This window comes from Falco peregrinus, chromosome 5 (genome assembly GCF_023634155.1).
Source record: "Falco peregrinus isolate bFalPer1 chromosome 5, bFalPer1.pri, whole genome shotgun sequence".
Taxonomy (NCBI): Eukaryota; Metazoa; Chordata; class Aves; order Falconiformes; family Falconidae; genus Falco; species Falco peregrinus.
The window spans coordinates 89,889,934-89,909,279 of record NC_073725.1 but is presented as its reverse complement, the minus strand read 5'-3'; the positions used below and the strand labels follow the sequence as shown (position 1 = coordinate 89,909,279).

General features: G+C 59.9%; 1 protein-coding gene across 1 annotated transcript; it reads left to right on the top strand.

Annotated features, from left to right (window-relative positions):
• The first annotated feature begins 760 nt into the window (after window positions 1–760).
• HS3ST2 (heparan sulfate-glucosamine 3-sulfotransferase 2) lies at window positions 761–15,722 on the top strand. Its single transcript, XM_005229152.3, has 2 exons — window positions 761–1,740; window positions 14,423–15,722. Exons 1-2 carry the CDS (start codon window positions 1,253–1,255, stop codon window positions 15,039–15,041), a joined length of 1,107 nt encoding a protein of 368 aa, XP_005229209.2. The 5' UTR covers window positions 761–1,252; the 3' UTR covers window positions 15,042–15,722.
• Window positions 15,723–19,346: the final 3,624 nt, after the last annotated feature.

The following is a 19,346-nucleotide window of genomic DNA, read 5'->3' as shown; positions in this document are numbered from 1 at the left end:
AAGCGGTGCTGCACACAGCCTTTTGGCTCTAGCATGAGCGACCAAGCAGAAGCCTGGGATGTCAGGGTGTGAGAGGGAAGGAAGCCGTGTCAAGCAGAGGGAGCCAGAGGGGTGGGGACGGAGCAACGATCTGCACCCACACCCTGCACCAGCCTTGTGGTTTTCCTGGGTCAGGCTGCTTGCAGGGCATCACAAACCACCTAGGCGAGGCTTAGCATCCCCAGCCTGGCAAAGAAATTTAACTCTCGCATCACCTTCAAGCCTTTCCCCCTTACTTACGGGCGGAAGCACAGCGGCCGATGGCTGCTCCTCCTGCCCTTGCTGAGGACAGAACCGGCGGCTGCCGTGCGGGGCGGCCCTCCGGCTCCCGCCGCCTCCCTCGAGGGGAGCTGGCTGCCGGGCGGAGCGGCTCCGGCACCCGGGGCGGAGGATCCCTGCTGCCGCGGCTCCCCAGCCTGCTGCCGGCTGTGCCCCCGCCCGGCTCCGAGCCCACCCTGCCCGGCTCCCGAGTCGGCGGCGGCTCGCAGCCGCCGCGGTGCCGGTCCGCCTTCCCGGCCCCGGGGCTGCCGGAGGCGCACCCGCCCCCCGCGCCGCCGCTGCGGGTAGTTGAGGACTCGCTGCGGGTTCCCACCGGCAGCCGCCGGCCCTGCCCGCCGGCACAGCGGGGACCGGGGGACCGGCCGGGGCGGGGCTGGGCGGGATGCTGGCACCGGGGCCGCGCCCGGGCAGGGCACAGCGGAGACGGCGGGGGCCGGGCTCGGCGGGGGAGCGGGGCCGGCCCCCGCCCCGTGGCAGCCCTGTCCCTGTCCCCGTGCCGGGCGGGAGGGCTGTGCGCGGCGAGTGCCGCCGGCCCGGCCCGGGGGAGGCTGCGGCCGCCGAGCGATCGCGGGGGCTCCGGGAGGAGCTGACGTCAGGCGGCCCCTTAAATAGCAGCGCAGCCGCCTCTACCCCGGCACTTCCCGCGGAGGCGAGAGCCGGAGCCGCCGCCGTCCGAGCGCCCGGCACGGCACGGCCCGGCCCGGCCCAGCCCAGCCGGGGATGGGAGCCGCGGCGGCGGCGGCGGGGCCGCGGTCGCGCAGGGGCCGGGGCAGCGGGCGCAGCCCCCCGGGGCGGCCCGGCCGCACCGCCGCGTAGCCGCGGGACATGCCGGAGCGGCCGCGCAGGGGCCGGGCCGCCGCCGCCGCGGGGCCCCGGGGGCAGCGGCGCGCCGGGCCGGGCCGCGCCATGCCCGGCGGCGCGGCCCCATGGAGCCATGGCGCATAGGGCGCCGAGCGGGCGGGCCCCGGCTGCGGCTCCGGCTCCGTCCCGGCGGCTGGCGCGGAGGGTCCTCGTCCTCTTCACGCTGTCGCTGTCCTGCTCCTACCTCTGCTACAGCCTGCTCTGCTGCTGCGGCGGCCCCGCCGCGCCCCGCGCCCGCTGCCCGCCCGCCCGCAGCGCCGCCGCCGCCAAGAAACTTCTGCAGAAGTCGCGGCCGTGCGGGCGGCCGCCCCCCGCCGAGCCCCCGGGCAGCGCCGTGCCCGCCCGCCGCCCGCGGGACCCCCCGGCGCCGCCGGCCGGCAGCCCCCCGGGGCCGGCCCGCCCGGGCGCCAAGCGCCTGCCTAAGGCCATCGTGGTGGGCGTCAAGAAGGGCGGCACCCGCGCCGTGCTGGAGTTCATCCGGGTGCACCCCGACGTGCGCGCCCTGGGCACCGAGCCCCACTTCTTCGACAGGAACTACGACCGTGGGCTGGAGTGGTACAGGTGAGGGCGGTGCTGCGAACCGGCCCCCTGTCCCGCCGGGCACCCCCCTGCATCGCATCGCATCCCGTCCCGCCCGGCCCCGCCGGGCACCCCCATGCATCCTATCTCGTCCCGTCCCGCCCCGGGAGCGCGATCACCCCCGGCCGCTGCCCCTGCCCGCTCCCGATGACGGACGCGGGTCTCGGGTCTGTGCCCACTGCCGCGGCGGGTGCATCCCTCGGGCAGGCGGCCTAGTGTTGCCGGTGGTGCCTGTCGCCCAGCTGCCCTCAGGGAGTTGTTCCTCCTCCTCCTCCTCCTCCTCCCCTTCTCCCGCAGTGCCGGGCCGGGCTGGCTCCGGGCAGGGCAGCCGTGCCCCTCTCGCGTGGGACATGGCTGCTGGAGCCCACCGGGTGCTGTGGTGTGGCCGCCTGCCCCCAGCCCTGCCGTAAGGGGCTCTGGGCCCGGGACCGTAACAAGTTTCCTGTCCTGTCTAACGCTGCGTGAAGTGGCCTCCAGAACAGGAGTGAATGAGTGGCCCAGGGGATGGCACGGCTGCCCACCCTGCATCCCCACTGCCTGTGCCTCAGCACCCCTCAGCCATCAGGTCCCCTGCCCTCCACCACCCTGCCTCCCTGATAAGTCTGGGTCTATCTAGGATCTCCAATAATTTGCAGAGAACAGTGAGTGCACCTCCAGCATGAGATAGTGGGATTTTAATTTCGGTAAAGACTGTTGTGAGGAGCTCAGGGGTGGTCACGGGGAGGCAGCGAGTACTGCATGTGAGCCGGTCACAGTGCCCGTGGGCTCACCCGCTGCCCGTGGCCCTGCACATAGAGCTGCAGGCAGCTCACCCATGCTCCCTGTGCTGTCCGACCCAGTGTACTGGTTACCCGTGGTCGTTTGCTGCACTGTTGTGGAGTGCTTGCAGGAGCGCTGGGCTGCTCTCGGGCAGGGCCACGGTGCTTCTGCTGGGCATCAGCCTCAGGAGGCAGAGGAGGGCTCGGTCTGGCCCCGGGTGCCTACAAGCTCACAGCAGGGTAAAGGGCACCTGGAGCTGTCAGTGCATCAGAACATCGTGATGGGAGGCAGCCTGTGGGGCCGCACACCAAGCTCATTTGCTCCTCTATGTCAGCAGTGGTTTCTGAGAGGAGATGTCCCTGTTCCAGAGCAGGGCAGTGCTTGTTGGCTGCCAAGGAGGTCAGGAGGCACCGTGACACGGTGCTCACTCCCAGCATTGCTGTGGTCCTCGTTCGTCTCCTTGCTGGGCAGGTGTGAGTCATGCCTCTGGTGTGAGGATGCTGGTTTTGGACTGTGAGTGGGTCAGAGCTGCTCTGAGCAGCACGTGCCTGCTGGGCACCGGGCTGGTGCTCCAGCCCTTGTAGTTGGGGTTCATGCCCATGGGGTTCAGCTTGAGCACTGCATGGGGAGGGCTGTCTGCAGCCGCAGGCAGGTCTGCTGTCCTGTGCTGTACTTGGGTCACAGCAGACCCTGCAGCTGGAAATGTTCAGCTTCTTTTGATGCAGTACTTGTATCAGGAGAGCCAGGACAGGCGCAGGTGGAACTCACTGAGGCTGTTTCCCGCTCCTAAGGCTGTCCTGAGACATTCCCCATTCCTCCTGCCCTTTGGAGAGTAGCTGCAGCCGTGTCCTTCACCTGCTCTTGCTCCTCGGCAGGTCTGTGTCATTCACCCAGCCTCCCCCCTGACATCAGACACTATCACCCATCCTGCATCACCCAACAGCAAACAGCTGGGAGCAGCCCTGCAATACAGGCTGTAAGGGCAGGAGCAGCAGTGCTTTGTCTAAAGGGCATCCAGGGCAGCAGGATGGGTAATGGAGCAGGACGTGGGTCCTGGCTGAGCCGCTCGCTCAGAGGGGCTGTGTGTGCTCAGTGCCTGGCTGGGAAGCAGCCCCCCTAATCCTGAGCTGGGGTCCGTCCCCCCCAGTCCTTGGCCCTGCAAGCTCTCATGCTTCCCATGCATGCGGTGGGTGTGGGGATCCTGGGGCTGGGAGCCTTGAGCCTGGGGCTGGAAGCCTCGCAAGCAGTGCAGGAGCAAACCTTGTGGCACAGCTCCTGCAGAAATGCTGGTGTCCTTTCAGGAAAGCTGGGGCCACAGGGACCAGCCTGAATGGAGGGAAGGGGCTGCGCCCTGGGACAGACCCTGCCTGGGCCACTTAAGGACACCTGTGGGCACCCAGCATGGTGCTGGTCCAGGAGATGGGAGCCACGTCCCCCTCCACGCACACGCTCCAGCACCGAGGGCTGTGGCAGTGAGCGCCGAGCAGCCAATCTCCTGCCCTGAGCCGTGGTTCAGCCTGGGATCCTCCATGTGAAGGGACTGTGACTGGGAGGGATGCAGCCTGTGACAGTGTGTGTCAGTGGCAGCGGGCAGCTGCCGAGCGAGGCAGGGGCAGCGATGGGAGCGCGGCTGAGTGAGCAGCATGCTGCCCAGGGCCTGGCTTTGTGTCCGGATCGAAGGAGAGATCACATTGGAGCAGCGAAGCCTCCAAATTAGTTCAGCTAAAACAATTAAATGACACTTCCCTGGGTTTACTACTTTTTTTTTTTTTAACCTCACAAATGTGCCAAAACTTAAGGACAGAGGCTACTAATGTATAAAACGTGGAATTGATTTTCTTCCTTGCAAGTGGAGCAATTAAATGTGTAGCAGGTCTAACCCGCAGTGTGATGAGCTCCTGTCGCTCTGCCAAGCAACCAGGGAGCAGGAGAGCAGGGTCCTGCCGGCGGCGGTGTCCCGGGAAGGGCAGAGCTGATGCCGTGAATGGCTGGCTGGGAAGGGCTGCCCTGCTGGGACCCCGGAGCGGGCAGGCTGGCCTGGCCTGGCCGGAGGCTGTCCCCAGCCGCCAGCCAAGGAGGGGTGATGCTGCCGTGCTTGGGGAACACTGTGGGGCAGTGGGGTCTCTGCAGGTAGCCTGGAGCACAGACCGCTTGGAAAGGCAAAGGCTTTCCCTGTTGTGAGCAGAGACGTCACCTGCAGGAGCCCCTGGCTGCTGTGGTGGCTGAGTGCTCGGTCCGGCTCCATTTTGTGCCCCGTTGGGGAGCCGAGAGGAGGGACCAAGTGGGTCTTTAATGCAGTTGAGAGCAGCGTGAGAGCCAAGCTCCTCTGATGCTCCGAAAACATCAGTTCCTGTTTTTCCACGTTTTCCCCTGCCTGGGAGCTGGTGTGACGCAGAGGTGGCAGAACCAGCGGGAGGGGACATCTCCTGATCCGCCTGTCCTTGCCGGCTCCAAATGTCGTGCTTGCTCACAGCTGCTGTTCTTGTGGTGCCTCCTGTCTCAGCTCCTGCCATCACCCGGGGCAGCCTTGGCTCCCTCTGCTCTGGGAGGCTGGGCAGAGGCAGACCCCTCTGCTTTCCCCGGCAGAAGACCACCACCCAGGAGTGCCTGCTCACCGACTCCAGACCCAAAACACCTGTGCCGTTTCCAGTTCCCATCAGTCATTCTAATCCACCTCATTAGCTACAGATACACTACAGGAAAGATATTTTTAGCAAGATCTGTTTTAAGACAACTGAAACCAAACAGCCAGCTACTGGGGAATATCGATTCATTACCAATCCTGGACTAAATGTTCAATATTGAGCTTTTTCCTGCTGCAGGTAGTGTGTGCCAATAACCTTCAATATTTTCCAGAACACAGGGAAGACAGTGGTGTTTAATTTGCAGTTAACTTTTGAATGGTGACTCCACAGCATCTCAGGGTGCAGTTTTCCTCTTTGGGATTCCTGAGTGACCCTGTCAGGTGCTCCAGCATTATTTTCATAGAGAGGGTTTTTTCCTGGCAGACCTGGCTGCAGGCTGAGCCCAGCTCCTGCCCGGCAGGCTCCCGTGTGAACCCACCTGCCTGAATCCTGTCCCACGGACAGCGCTTTGGCCAAGCCCGAGCTTCCCCATGTGCCAGTGTGACAGGTCCCTGGGGGCAGCCGTGCTGCTGGAACTCTGCCCCACACTGCCTTTGGTTTTGGGGTGGTCTTGGGGCTGCAGCAGCAAACGGAGTGCTGCTGGTCTCTGAGCGGTGGGCACTGCCCTGGGGGAGCAGACCCCACCGGGTGGGGAGCATCGCTGCACCATCTCCATGTCCCTGTGCCTGTGGGAGGGAGAGGAGGGCGCGTGCAAACCCAGCTTCTGCACTCCGCCTCGCTAATTGCTCTCTGCTAATGGCCAGGTTGGCTCGCACACAAATGGGAGCCCATTAGGCTTTGCCCAAGACGTGAACTGTTTTGTGGGCTTGACTGACAGTGCATTTTGCTAAAGTTAATTAGTAAGAAGAGAGGAAGGCAGCAAGCTTCAAGGATGCTTTGAAATTTCCTTGACTTCAGAGAGTGCCCTGGCTCTGAGAAATGGGTGTGAAACCTCTGGCAGAGACTTTTGTGTGAGAAGCTGCCCTGCAGGCAGCTGTTCCTTGGTCACTGCCTTGCCTATGTCTGCCTGTGGGCAGTGGTCCTGCCCTGCCCTCCTCCAGGTGGGCCTGGGTGCTGCAGAGACCTTGGCTCAGGTCCCAGCAGGGTTTCCCTCACCAAGGTGCTCGGAGAAACGCAGGGGGGTAAACCCACACAGGGTACCAAGCCTTCAGTATTGATGATGTATGTTTTCGCTCTCTCTTCCATGACCTTGTTTGTAAACGCTGCAATTTGTTCTAACCGTCGATTCGGTAGCACAAAATACAGCTTGTAACCTGGCATGGCCGTGGGTGCGGATGCTTCACGAAGCTGGCAAGGGAAGGACACCAGTCGCTGCTGACCTTGGGTGTCTGTGGTGGGGGTCAGGCACTGTCCATGGTATCTGCCCGCAGTGTGTGCTCCAGGGACGGCTGGGGTGTGTGCCAGGCTGGGAGCAGGGACCAGGGCAGGTTCCCGGGGCAGGCGGTGCCCAAGCACAGCTGGCAGCACAGCTGGCCACCCAGGGATGTGGCTGGCAGCACCCGACCCTTTTGGGTGTCTGCAGCCCTGGATCCTCCACACAATGACCGTGTCCCAAGCGTGTCCCTGACAGCAGGCATGTTAGATGTGGCTGGAGTTGCTTTTTCTCAGCACTGACATGTGATGTGGGGTCTCCAGGACCCGCCACTGGGTTGGTGTGGTTTGTTTTTGGGGGCCGGCCCATTGTGCCATCCATTTGCACCCCTGAGCACTGGAAGATCACCAGGTGGGCAATGTATTTCTGACACTAGCCTTTAACTAGGGAATTGCTGCAGTGGCTGGGGCATATTAGTTGATTTTTTAAATTAATATTAATTTTTAAAGTTTCACCTATGGAAGGAGTTGCCTTGAAAATGGAAGAGGGGGAGACCCCAGCTTTTCTCCATGAGCCACGGGGCCTCGCGCAGCAGCTGGGCTTACGCTGGGTTGGGCTGTGTGTGCTCACTGGCGGGCTATCTGCCCCGACCTGCGAGCACTGTGCTGGGAAGCCCTTGCCTCCCAGCATTCCCAGTCGTGATCCCCTCGGTGCTGGCCTTGGGCTTTGTCTGACCTTCAGTCAGTGCTGGGTGGTTATTTAGGAAGATGGGAGTTAGCACATCATCATGAACACAGTTGCACATGTGCATGAAGGGCATCGGCAGCATGCCCTTTGGAAAAGATTTTGTTGACTTAAAGGACACTACAAATCTCTGGAGCATTTAAATGATTAAAAATGAATCAGCAACAAAGTTAATTACTGTGTTCACACTGCTTTTATGCATTGAAATGTCCCTCATTAGCTGTCTGAGCACTGGTGTAAATTCTTTGAACATAAACATTTATTAAAGGCGGTCGATCCATCATTAAATCCGAAGATGCCTCAGTTGCAGGGCGATGGCAGCACGGACATGGGCCAGGGCCAGCTGCTCCTGGGGCCACAGTCCCTCGGGGTGGTGTTTCCCCTCTGTAGATGTGGTGTGATCCCCAGAACCCTGCTCCCGGGCAAGCCCCCTCCCAGCCCTGTTATTGTAGTGCTGCCAGCCTTAGCGGGTGAGTGGAGGAGACGCGGCAGCGGTGCTGAGGGACTGCTGTTTGACCCATGAACCCCTTGCAGTGGCCTTTCACTGCAAAGCACCAGCTGCGCAGCTCTCAGCTGGGGTGTCCCGGTGTCCTAGACATCCACTGCAATGTCACTCTGCCAGAGAGAGCTTGTTATCTTCCTCACACCTCAGTTTCTTGCGTGCTTGACCCAGTTTTGCTTAAACCTCCGAGTAGCTTTGCTTGAGCTGTCATCTACTGATGCCATCCCCGGTCCTGCTGAGCCCAGCGGTGCTGGGCTGCCAGGCGAGAGCCCGTGGTGGCTGTCAGCTGCATGCACCCGTGGCCCGGCGCAGCATGGCACAGGGCAGGGGGCTCTGGGCCAGGTGCTGACTCTTGTGCAGCAGCCAGGCTCTCTCCAGCATTGCCAGTGGGATCCTGCCAGTGCCTTCCCCAGCTCCTGCCAGGGCAGTGTGGTGGGCAGCCCACTGGTACAGCTGCAGCTGAGGGGCAGGCTGCGGCAGGGGTGGGCTGCCAGCAGGTCAGGGCACAGCATCCCACAGGACCATCCCTGTGCCAGTCTGCACTCTCGGAAGTTTTTGTGCTCATCTCCAACACGTCGAGCTGCAGCTGGAGACGTGCTCGCATCCCACCCTTCTCCCAGCTCCTCGGGGCCACGCAGGGCAGTGACCCTCGCTGCTGCCCCACCACCCAGTGCGGCCCCTCTGGGAGGGCAGCAAGCAGGTGCTCGCTTGTGCTGGAGGATTCTGGCTGCCAGCTGGGTGGCTCCCCACTCCTCGCCTGCACACCGGCAGCATCCCGATGTATAGCCGCTGAGCCTGTGACATCAGCTGGAAGAGGGAAGGCACACAGCCCTCATCGCAAGAGCCAGCAGTTGGGATTTTTTGCCATATTAAACAGTTTGGGTTTATGCCGGTGAATGGATGGAGCCCAGGATTACACACGTCGGTCTCTAGCCTCTGAGAAGAGCCTGGGATACACCTGCCATGTCCTCGCACACAGTGAGCTGCAACAGGCAGATATTTACCTGGGAGCTGCCTCACTCCGCTCTGTGCTCCGCAAGCTGGATGGAGGGGCCAGTGCTGAAACAGGATTATCAGATGGGCATTCTCCCCATGCACGCTTATCTGCAATATCTCAATCGTCTGATGAATTTTTGTTCAAATTCCTCCCTGGGAGAGTGTTTCACGCATGTTCGACATCAAAGCAGCACAGCCAGCGAGGGAGCGCATGTTTCTTTAATGTGGGAGTGTTGTAGGGGCTGCAGGGTGCCTGAAGGCAGATTATAAGAAAATTAATAATTCAGGTCTAGGAAAGGTGCTGGTGAAAAGTTAACTCCTTCAGGGCAAGGCGCTGCCTTTGCACCAGCACAGCTGCAGCTGCAGCCGGGCTCTCTGCTGCTGCCTCCCCATGGCTGTGGGGCCGTGGGGGCCACCCAGGGATCTGTCTGCTCCCAGCTGTCGTGGGGCACAGGGATGCCGGCTCGACCACAACAGGGGATGGCAGGTTTCCTGGTGCTGTGCCAGTGACTGGATGTACCCCACGTGTGTCCCCACTCCAGTAACATGGGCAAACAGCCTCCAAATCTGCAGGTTGGAAGGCAGCATTAATGCCCGTATCAAATGCACTAAAGGGCTTTAAGAATTGAGTAACTGTAATGAAAATAATCTGTAATTCAAGAGGAATTAATTCTGTCTCTCCAGCCAGAGTAATGCATTGAGCAGGGGATTTGGCAGGTGCTGGGGCCACCCCCTGCTCCCCCCAGCACACCCAGCAGGTCCTGCTGTGTGAAAGCCCCTGGCCCTGGGGGAGTGTTTGGAGGGGCACAACAAGCACATGTGCCTGTAGCCCCTGACCGATGGACTGTCCCAGGGGAAGCTGCGATGCCCCTGGTAATTAAATGCCTCTGATGGTCGGAGCATTGGCCGTCTTGGCAGGAGCAATGGAAAGCAAATGAAGTAAAAACCCTATGGCTGCTGAATGGCCTCTGCGGGGAAGGAGGGTTGAGCTGCATCCCACTGTCACTGCTGGAACAGCTTCCGACACCTCCTGCCTAGCCTTGTCCCTCCTTGGAGGGGACCCATCCTGTGTATCCTGGAGCTGAGGCCGTGTCCCTGGTCTTGCAGTGGTGGGTGGGTGTGGGCAGTGGAGCAGGCATCAACTCTCACCCAGGCAGGGAGCCCAGGCTGGGGTGAAGCGCAGCATCCGCTGCAGAGAGCAGCAGGGCTGGGCCGGCAATGGGCATCTTTGTCACCCTTCCTTGTGGTTTTCCTCTCCCAGGCAGTTGGAGGGAGCCGGCTGCAGGGGTGGACAGGCTGCTGTGCTCTCCAGTCCACGGCATTGCTGCCAGGGTGGAGTTTGCTCCCTAATGATGTCTGTGGAGAGCTGCCCTGGTATTCATTCAGCATCAGCGTTTCTGACCTCCTGCATTTCTGCCGCATCGCACATTCCCATCACCAGGATACAGTGCAGATGGCTTGTGCACCGCTGCCAGGTGGAGAAAGCCTTGTCGTTCCTCCGGCCTGCCCGTGTCGATGGGGAGAGCACTCACTGACAGCGACGGGCGCGATGGCAGCATGGGCAGCGCTGTCGTGCTGTGGGGGAACTGTAGGGGCCATGGAGGGGAGGGCTTGGGGTGAGGGAAGCAGCCTTGTGCTGCCCTCCTGCACCACCAATGCCACCTCCCGTGACAGAGGCAACCTCCCAGCTCCACCATCAGGGGGGACTCATTATCTAGAGTGGTCGTCAGGTTCAGCCACGACACCCCCCTTCCAGCGGCACTGTCCTTGTCCCTGGTGCAGGAGGAGGTGACTGCTGACCATCCCTTGGCGCCCAGCAGCTCTCCCAAGAACGGCAGGTTTGGTGTCTCCTCTCTGCACCTCACCAGCGCTCCAGCCATCCTTCCCCACTGGTGTCACCAGTACATCACCGTCACTGTGCTGGCATCAGCTCTGGCACCTCCTGGCAGCGGCTCACTCAGCATGTGCCAGGAGCCGGTGCCAAGGCCAGCTGGGGATCTTTAGGAAAGTCACAGGCACCCAGGACAGGTCCCCAAAGTGGCAGGAATGGCTCCTGCCTGAGCGCTGGCCATGTGGCACCACAGGCTGGCTACCGAGAGCCTTCACACCTAAACACACAAGTCTTGGCTTTAAAACTATGTGACATGCCATTTGTATGCAAATAACTCCGTGAATGCAGAAGTCCAAAAATATAATTTTAAAGTCAACTGTAATTAAGGTTGCAATGCATTTCCCTGCTCTTGCAGCCCTCGGGATCCCACCGTTAACGTAAAGATGAATGCCTGGATGACATTTCTTCCCCTTGCATGGTTTCACTGGTGATTTATTTATCTATTCGGGTTGTGTTTTGTTGTCTCAGCAGTCTCTGTTGTTCAGGAGCAGCAAACACTGGGAGTCCATTTAAGAAAAAAAAACAACCTCTTGTCTCATTTCAGTAATTTACTGTGCAGAGATTTTGTGTTTTTCATAATGGATTAGAACCTGTAATTTCGTTTTTTGAATACATGGACCTAATAGCTCACGTAATGAAAGCCTAACAAGCCTGAAGATGAGCCATTAATGAAACAGCAGTTTTATGATTCTCCACCAATATATTGTAATAGTGAATCGCTTATAAAGCTGTCCCGTGCTGATTTATGATGAAACTTGTTTGTGATATGGAGACACAGCCATGGTGACTGCCGCTAAATTAGCATTTCCTGACAGTCATTAAACAGTGGGATTCGTAATCTGGATTTACAGGTTTTGAAGCAGAGCAGTGGGAAAGGCCAGTTAAGCCATGTCCATGCCCAGGTACCTCTGTAAAACATCCCTGTTAATTTATGCTAAGTAGTTTGTTCTCCTTCAAATGAGGAAACTGGTCAAGAGAATGTGAGGGTGCGGGGCAGCCCTGTCCCCTCACGCAGCCTCTGTCCCCTCGCCGATGAGACAGTGAGGCGACAGCTTTGGGGCTGCGTGGGGACTGCAGCCCTGCGCCAGCACCTGGGGGAGTGAGGCTGGCCTCAGCCATCGTCCCCAGTAGCCTGGTGTGGACCTCTGGGCATGGCTCCACGGGTCTCCTCCAGCTGCTCCTCTGGTCCCCCTGGACCACGGTCTCTTCTTGTCCCCATGTCACCTTCACAGGGAGTGTCCCAGGTCCACTGGGGACTCACCGCCCTTGGGTGTACTGCCGCTCCTCACAATGCCCCAGGTCTTCCATCACAGTCCCCTTGTCCCACAGAGTGTTGTGGGCTGCTGTTGTATCTCTTCCCAGTTAGGTCTTTCATCGGATTTCTCTCTACAGAGCAAGCCCCAAAGCTGGTGGCTGTGGGTTGTGTTTCAGGGACCCTGGAGGTGTCTAGTCTCGGTCACCAGACGGATGCAGCTCTCAGGAACACTCGTGTTGCAGCATGGCAGCGTGGCCGTGGCAGTTGTGCAGGGTTTGTCCCATGAATGAAGCAGCGCCTCGCTCTCCAGCTGAATCGCTGCAGACAGGGCTGATGATGTTCACTTTCCCTGACTGCCTCTGTCCCCAGGCCTCGCCGCATTACACGGGCAGCCACAGCTCCTCAGGCTGTCCAAGAGCTGCACCAGCTCCTCCCCAGGTCCTTCTGGTCCCCTGGCAGCAGTAAGCTGTGGTGCCCGGCCAGGGCAGACCCTGCCTGGGGGCTGTGTACTGTGAGGGAATGGGGTGCTCACAAGGAGCCCCACGAGCTGAGCTGGTGGTGTGCCTGCTCACCCAACAGCTGCCACTGGTGCCGGGGGGCTGCCAGGGTGTGGATGTGACACCCAGCCCCCCTCACCGCAACTCGATGGCAGTGCACCGAGTCACCTCCCTGGGTCCCTGAGGGGAGTGAGCCTGCTGAGCTCGCCCCTTCCTCTTGGACGGGCCCTGCTGTGCCCTGGAAAGGTGCAGTGGGAGGTGATGGACTTGAGGAGACCCCTCGTGTTCCCTGGGGTCCCTGTGGCCAGCTGCCTGCGAGCTCTCTGGCACCCATCATGCAGCTCTGTGCTGGGCATGTGCGGGTGCTTCACATTAAACATACAGGCTCTGTTTTTAAAAAAAACACTCCTGGGGGCACTTTTCACAGTTCCTCATAAAACTGTCCTCAGGCAGCACCTGCCTGTGCCTCTCAACGTGCCTTCTGCTGCTCAGCTGAATCTGAATTGGCCAGTTTTTGAATGCGAGCCACCAAGTTGGCTGCAAAGTGGGAGAAGTGACAGATGCTTCTAAGTAATGAACATAATTGCAATAGAAGGTGCCCTTGCAGCCTGTGCCTCTCCCTGAAGGGCTGTGTGGCAGGAGGGCAGCTGTCCCAGGGCAGGTGCCCAGCTCACCATGGCACCGCTGCCAGGAGGGATCCTGCATGCCCAGAGCTGCTGGGGCAGCAGCATGCTCCCCAGCATGGGTGCTAGTGCCGGTTGGGACCTGTGGGGCACTGGCCTGGTCCTGGCTGCTGGCGCTGCCTGCCCACGCCAGCCAAGAGCTCCCTGCCCACTCCTAGCCTGTTCCAGCCACAGGACCTGCAGTGCCGTGCATCTGGCTGCAAAGGATTTGATAGTTTACTCTAGTAATACAAGACCAATTTATAAATCTTTCCATCCCATTAGTTTTTATTTGATTTGGATGTTCGCATGTCAGAGCAAATTATTTAATTAGTGTTAAGCTGGGCTGCAGGGACGCTACGTTTTCCCCCAGTCTGGTGCTCCCTCCCTGGCCTTGCAGCCCGGCTCCCCATGCCAGGAACAGACGGGTGTATGCAGGACCCTGCCTCAGAGCCCTTGGGCCTGATCAAGCCTGTCAGGGTGGGTGATACCCTTGTGGGTGTGAGCCCCACATCCCTGGGCAGCCCCTTGCTACCGGCTCCCACTGGAGGAGCAGCACAGCACCCCGGAGCCTCATCCGCTGCTGCCCACAGCTTGTCATGGTGGTGGTATCACACAGCCCTGGCACCCTGTGCATCACTGGGCACAAGGGCTGTGTGCTGGCGGCGCTGATTTCTTGGCTGCCTCCAGGATGAAGGCAGGAGGATGAGGGGGCTGCGCTTCCGCTGGGTGCTGGAGGCTGGCACGTTCCTGGGCTGGCACCCTCCTCTGCCCCAGAGCATGGCACTCGCTGTGGTGCTGGTGTCACGGGGTGCGCAGAAGCCGGGGTACCCAGTAATGCAGTCAGGGAGATGTGCCATGTGATGGCAGTAATCCTGGAGGGAGCCACTGTAATGTCTTTTGCAAATGGCAGCTGGTGTAGGAATGGGGGATGAAGGGCTGAGTGCAGGCTGCAGCGGGGGCTGTCTGCTGGGTGATGCACCCGTGCCAGCGACCGGGGTGGGGGGCAGGACCCGTGCCCCTTCCCGGCTGCAGACTGAGCTCCGGCACTTCCCTTACATTGATAATGACTTTATTGCTGACGGGGACAGATCGGCCCCAGCTGCCCCGCAGCCCTGGGGTCCCCAGCGACCTGGCTGTGCCCTTGCCCTCCGTTCTGCCTGCCGGGAGCCAAGCATCTCCGCTTGCTGCTGTTCGTGCGGGGCTGCCAGTGCCCCCATCCTCTGCACTGGGTGGGATGGACCCAGGGGACAGCCATGGCCGGGGGCCCTCTGCAGCACTGCAGGAGGGAGCTGTGCCTGCCTTGTTCTGCTGGGAGGGGACACCCCACCAGCCCCATGCTGTGAAGCCTCGGTGCCTCCCCAGCTCCTTCCTCACCATCACCTTCTGCTTCACTTGCAGGAGCCTGATGCCACGAACGCTCGACAGCCAGATCACGGTGGAGAAGACCCCCAGCTACTTTGTCACCAAGGAGGCACCACGGCGGATCTTCAACATGTCCCGGGACACAAAACTGATCGTGGTGGTGAGGAACCCAGTCACCCGGGCCATCTCAGACTACACGCAGACACTCTCCAAGAAGCCGGACATCCCCACCTTCGAGGGGCTGTCCTTCCGCAACCGCAGCCTGGGGCTGGTGGACACCTCCTGGAATGCCATTCGCATTGGGATGTATGCCGTGCACCTGGAAAGCTGGCTCCAGTACTTCCCCCTCTCCCAAATCCACTTTGTCAGTGGGGAGAAGCTGATCACAGACCCAGCCGGGGAGATGGGCAAAGTCCAGGACTTCCTGGGCATCAAACGGGTTATCACCGACAAGCACTTCTACTTCAACAAGACAAAAGGCTTTCCTTGCCTCAAAAAGTCGGAGACCAGTGGCTTGCCTCGCTGCCTGGGCAAGTCGAAAGGAAGGACTCATGTGCAGATAGACCCTGAGGTGATCGAGCAGCTTCGGGACTTTTATAGACCTTATAATATCAAATTCTATGAAACAGTCGGGCAGGACTTCAGGTGGGAATAAGTGTCTGGGAGCAGAGCTGCGGTGATGTGAGGCTGCAGTCTTCCATGAGAGGGGCCCAGGGGGGATGGAACTAGCACCCCCAGCCAGTCTGTCCTGCCCAAAATCCACAAGCAGAAGCAGGTGATGGGCTTCCCTGGCCCTCGGGAGGCTGGGATGCTCCAGGGCAAGCTGAGACGAGGGAAGACACAGAGTCCTGCTGCAGCCACCGAGGAACGAGTGCCCAGCAGGTCAGCAGTGCCGTGGCTTGCTCCATGGGTCCCATTTGCTTTTACTGCCACATGGTCCCCAGGGCCACGGTGATGGCCCTGTTCTGCAGCCTGTGTGCAGGCTGCTCCAAAGCACGTCCCTCCTCTATGTCCCCAAAGCAAACAGGCACTCTTGGACACCCTGACTGCGGGCAGCGGCCATGGGGCTGTCCCTGTTAGAGCTCTGTCCCACTGTGGTGCTGGGGCAGGCGTTGTTCTGGCTGCCCCACTTTGCCTTTTGTCACTTAAGCGCAGTGTATAACCGTGAGGACAGTGAGATATATCTGCTTGAAAAAGAAGTCTATGAAAAATGTTGTACCGATATTTTGTCCTGTGAATAAAGCACAGAATCCTGCTGTTACGGGTACTTTAGTGGCACTGTTTCTTTGTTCAGCATGTGATCCCTTTGTGTAAATAAAAGTGGCTACCACTGGTCCGTATGCATGGGCTTTTCTTAGGGCAAGGCTGGGCAGCCCCGTGCTGCCCGTGCAGCACTGCTGGGGGCCGTGCAAAGCCCCACTGCGCCGTGGGTCAGCTGAGGCGGCAGGTATGGGGCTCGGGCAGGGCAGTGGACCAGCCAGCATGGTGAGGAGGGCACCTGCGGCACAGCCCTTCGCAGGGGTGACGGCACTGCTCAGGAGTGCCGGAGCAGCCCAGGGTTAATGCTGCCTCTTGCCAGGCATGGGGGGCAGATGCTGCATTAGACGCAAGCAGCAGTAATTTATGGTTGAACTTAATGGGCTGTTCTATAGCAGCCCACAATTATACTGAAATGTCAAGTGCTGCATGCTTTGCTAGATGGCCCCCCAGCCTGTGCACACCTCCCGTTGCATTAGTCACGGTTGTCCTTTGATTTACCTCCCTGGCGGCTGCAGCTGGCCCAGGCAGAGATGATGAAGCATGGGCAGGCTCTGCAGGAGGGTACAGGCAGCCCTGGCAGATGCCCTCCCCTCCTGCCCTGCCTCACCTGCATGAAGCAGAGCAGCACCCACAGCACCTGCAGCCAGGCACTGGGGATATGCCTGGATGCACACATGCCCTGGGCAGCTCCTACATGATCTCGCCCAGCCACAGCATGACTGTACTGGCTGGGAGCCGAGAGCTGCTGCACCTCCCCTGAGCAGAGCTGGCGCAGACCCCGCATGCCTCCCCACTGCACCCCAGCCCTGGTTCTTGCGGGAAGGTCCCTGGTGCCCACCCTCAGCACCAGCCCAGGCCCTGGTCCCCAAACCCAGCCAAGACCTGTGTCACTGAAGTACCAGGCAGCCCCCAGGCAGGTGCCCTGGTGGGATCAAACCCGTCGCTGCCCCTCCTGTGAGCACCGCACTGCTCCCTGCACCTCTCCAAGCTGATCTGGGGACCAGCCACCCTCTGACTGCCAGGACACAGGGGGATGGGGAATTCTCCCCGCTCAGCATCCTGCCTGCAGCTAAGATTGATGGGCTGCATCCTCAGGCACACGGAGGTGGGTGCAGCATCACTGTGCTCCTGGCTCAGCACCGCTGTGTTCCTCGCTCAGCACTGCTGTGGGTCCGGCTCAGCACCTTGTGAGCATCTGGGGGAGCCGGGGGCCCAAACAGCTCCCACAGGGCTCAGCCAAGGGGATGAGTTGCTGAGCACCACGCAGGCACGGCCAGGCAGCATGGGGTCCTGGCCTGCCATGGGAGTGCCTGCTCTGTGGATGCACACACGTAGCCCCATCCCATCCTGCAGCAATCCGTCTTACGAGCCTGTTATCAGGCTCTGTAATGAGCACCACTGTTCATGAATAGCAATAACAGCTCTTGTTGGAGTGGTGTTATTTGCCTTTCTGAGTGCTGGACTGTTTGAATCATCTATTGATTTTTGTAGTAAATCTCAGGCATTTCTGTCAAAGGTTCCAATTTACCACTAGCATCTAAATCTCAGACCCAGCCTTCAGCCGTGGTGCCTGCACAAACCAGTCTCTGTGCCACTCTGCAGCTGAGTTCTCCCTGGGGCAGGGAGCAGCCCAGGAGCAGCTGGATGGGCCTGGAGGCTCCCACTGCATTTGTTGGTGCAGTGTGGGTGCCACAGCGGGGCTGGTGCTCGAGGCACCCACGAGCTCAGTGGCAGAGCAACCCAGGGTACAGCAGGACAGGGACAAACCCCCTTTCTTAGGCCCCCTCCACCCACTGCCAGCATGGAGCTGGGCACAGCAAGGATGATTCCTGGCCAGCCCCACTTAGGCTCATCCTCGGTGGCACTGGGGCCGTGGGTGAAGTGCCTGGGGAGAGCCGTGAAAGGGCTGGGGGTCCTCCTGGGCTGGCTGTGACCCAGGAAGGCAGGGTGTCACTGTGCGGTGTGGGGGACATGGGTACCCCTGGAGCTGGTGACTCACAGGATCAGGTTTATGGACACATTTCACTGAAAACTGTGCTTTCTGCTGGGGCTGCACAAGGCAGATGCAGCATGGGGGGGCTGGCCTGAGCCCAGCCTGAGCGGCCACTTGGCTCCATGTACCTTGGGGACATGCTGGTGCAGGCGCTGTGACAGGTGCCCAAGAAAGGGAGCATGCCTAGGCAGGATCAGGGGGCTCTGTTTGGCATGAGGCTGCTCCTCCTGCTTTGTGATCCTGTGCTCCCTGTGTGCACTGCAGGCTTCCCTGAGGATGGCTCAGCCATGGGGCTGCTGGAGACCCCAGGCGATTTGGCAGGACCAGGGCACAGGTGACTGAGGGGAACCACAGCTCCAGGCACCCTCTGTCCCCTTGCCTGGGGCTGGGGGATGCTTTGGAGCGATGCACGGTGGCCATGTGGGGATGCAACACAACCACAGACCTGTTTAAGAGGCCTTACTGGAAGTGATTACTGTCTGGCAAGTTCTAACAGAAAAAAAAAATTGGAGAAAATTAATGGAGATCTAATAGAGCCCTATCTGCATCTCTTCTACTATCATCCAGCAGCAGCCACAGGGGGACCCAGCAGCGAAGGTAGCCAGAGCCAGCTGTGGGAAGGCAGAGGGAGAGAAGGGGATTAATGGCCATCTACAGGAAGATGGGATATTTTCTTGTATTATTTTTCCTTTAAAGGAGAAAAACATTCACAGTGAGACTCACAAATCCCAGCCTCGCAGTAGAAAAGCCATTTCCAATCCATTCCAAGGAGGCAGAAGGTGCCGGGTTAGATTGATCCCCCTGACAATACTGTATTAGTGGGAAATTAGAGCTGGAGCCTGAGGAAACCACTGCAATATCAAACAATTACTTTACATTTGTCCTTACAAATGGAAGGAACAGAAATGTGCTTAAATCAAGTATTAGATTTCCAAAGGGTAAGCAAATGAGGGCTCGGGAAGGGCTGTATTGAAAATGCTTATCACATTAGGAGCTCATAAAATGTGGCTTAAAAAGCCTTGGAGTAAACGATCTGCATTCCCAAGAGGCAGGGCAGGGGGGTTGGTAAGGACATCAAGCAGTGGTGGTTTGGTGATGCCAACACCGAGCAGAGGGGCTGCCAGAGGGAGCTGCCCCAGCTCCACCAGCCTGAGTCCTCCCCACCAAGATGCCCCCAGCCCAAGGGACATGGGGGTCCAGAGAGCCAGCCTGGGGTTCCAGGGCCCCCCAAACACCTCTGGCCGGCTCGTACAAGCCACACGCCATCCCTGCCACGCTGCCTCAGCCCCCACACGGGCAGGGTCCCTGTAGCCACCGGGTGGGCAGAGGCTCTGGGGGAGCAGCAGAGCCAGCGGGCAGGGCTGCACTGCTGCCCTTGTGCTCAGGACAGACACTGCAAACAAGCAGCGCATCTGCTGAGCAGGGTCCTGCTCCAGCCACTGCTGCCGAGCACAGGGGCTCTTGGTGGGCACCATGATGCATCGTTGGGCTCCCCCTCCCCTCAAGAGCCCCAAAACGTCAGCTGGCCCCACCACACGCAACAGTGTGATTTCAAGCAGACCAGCTTAGCTGGACTAATCCTCTCCCAGCGGCTAAATCTGCTCAGAGCTCTGGCTTTGTGAGCGCTGTGAGATCCAGCCGAGGTGCACAGGGCCATGGTCAGGAAGGGAGGAGAGCCCCTGGGTGAAAGCGTGGGACTGGCTCAAG

Bases quoted from the DNA above. Each gene is read 5' to 3' on its own strand.
- HS3ST2 (XM_005229152.3), top strand. From the start codon at position 1,253: ATGGCGCATAGGGCGCCGAGCGGGCGGGCCCCGGCTGCGGCTCCGGCT. The intron at 1,741-14,422 runs GTGAGGGCGGTG...CTTCACTTGCAG, and splicing joins CGTGGGCTGGAGTGGTACAG to GAGCCTGATGCCACGAACGC.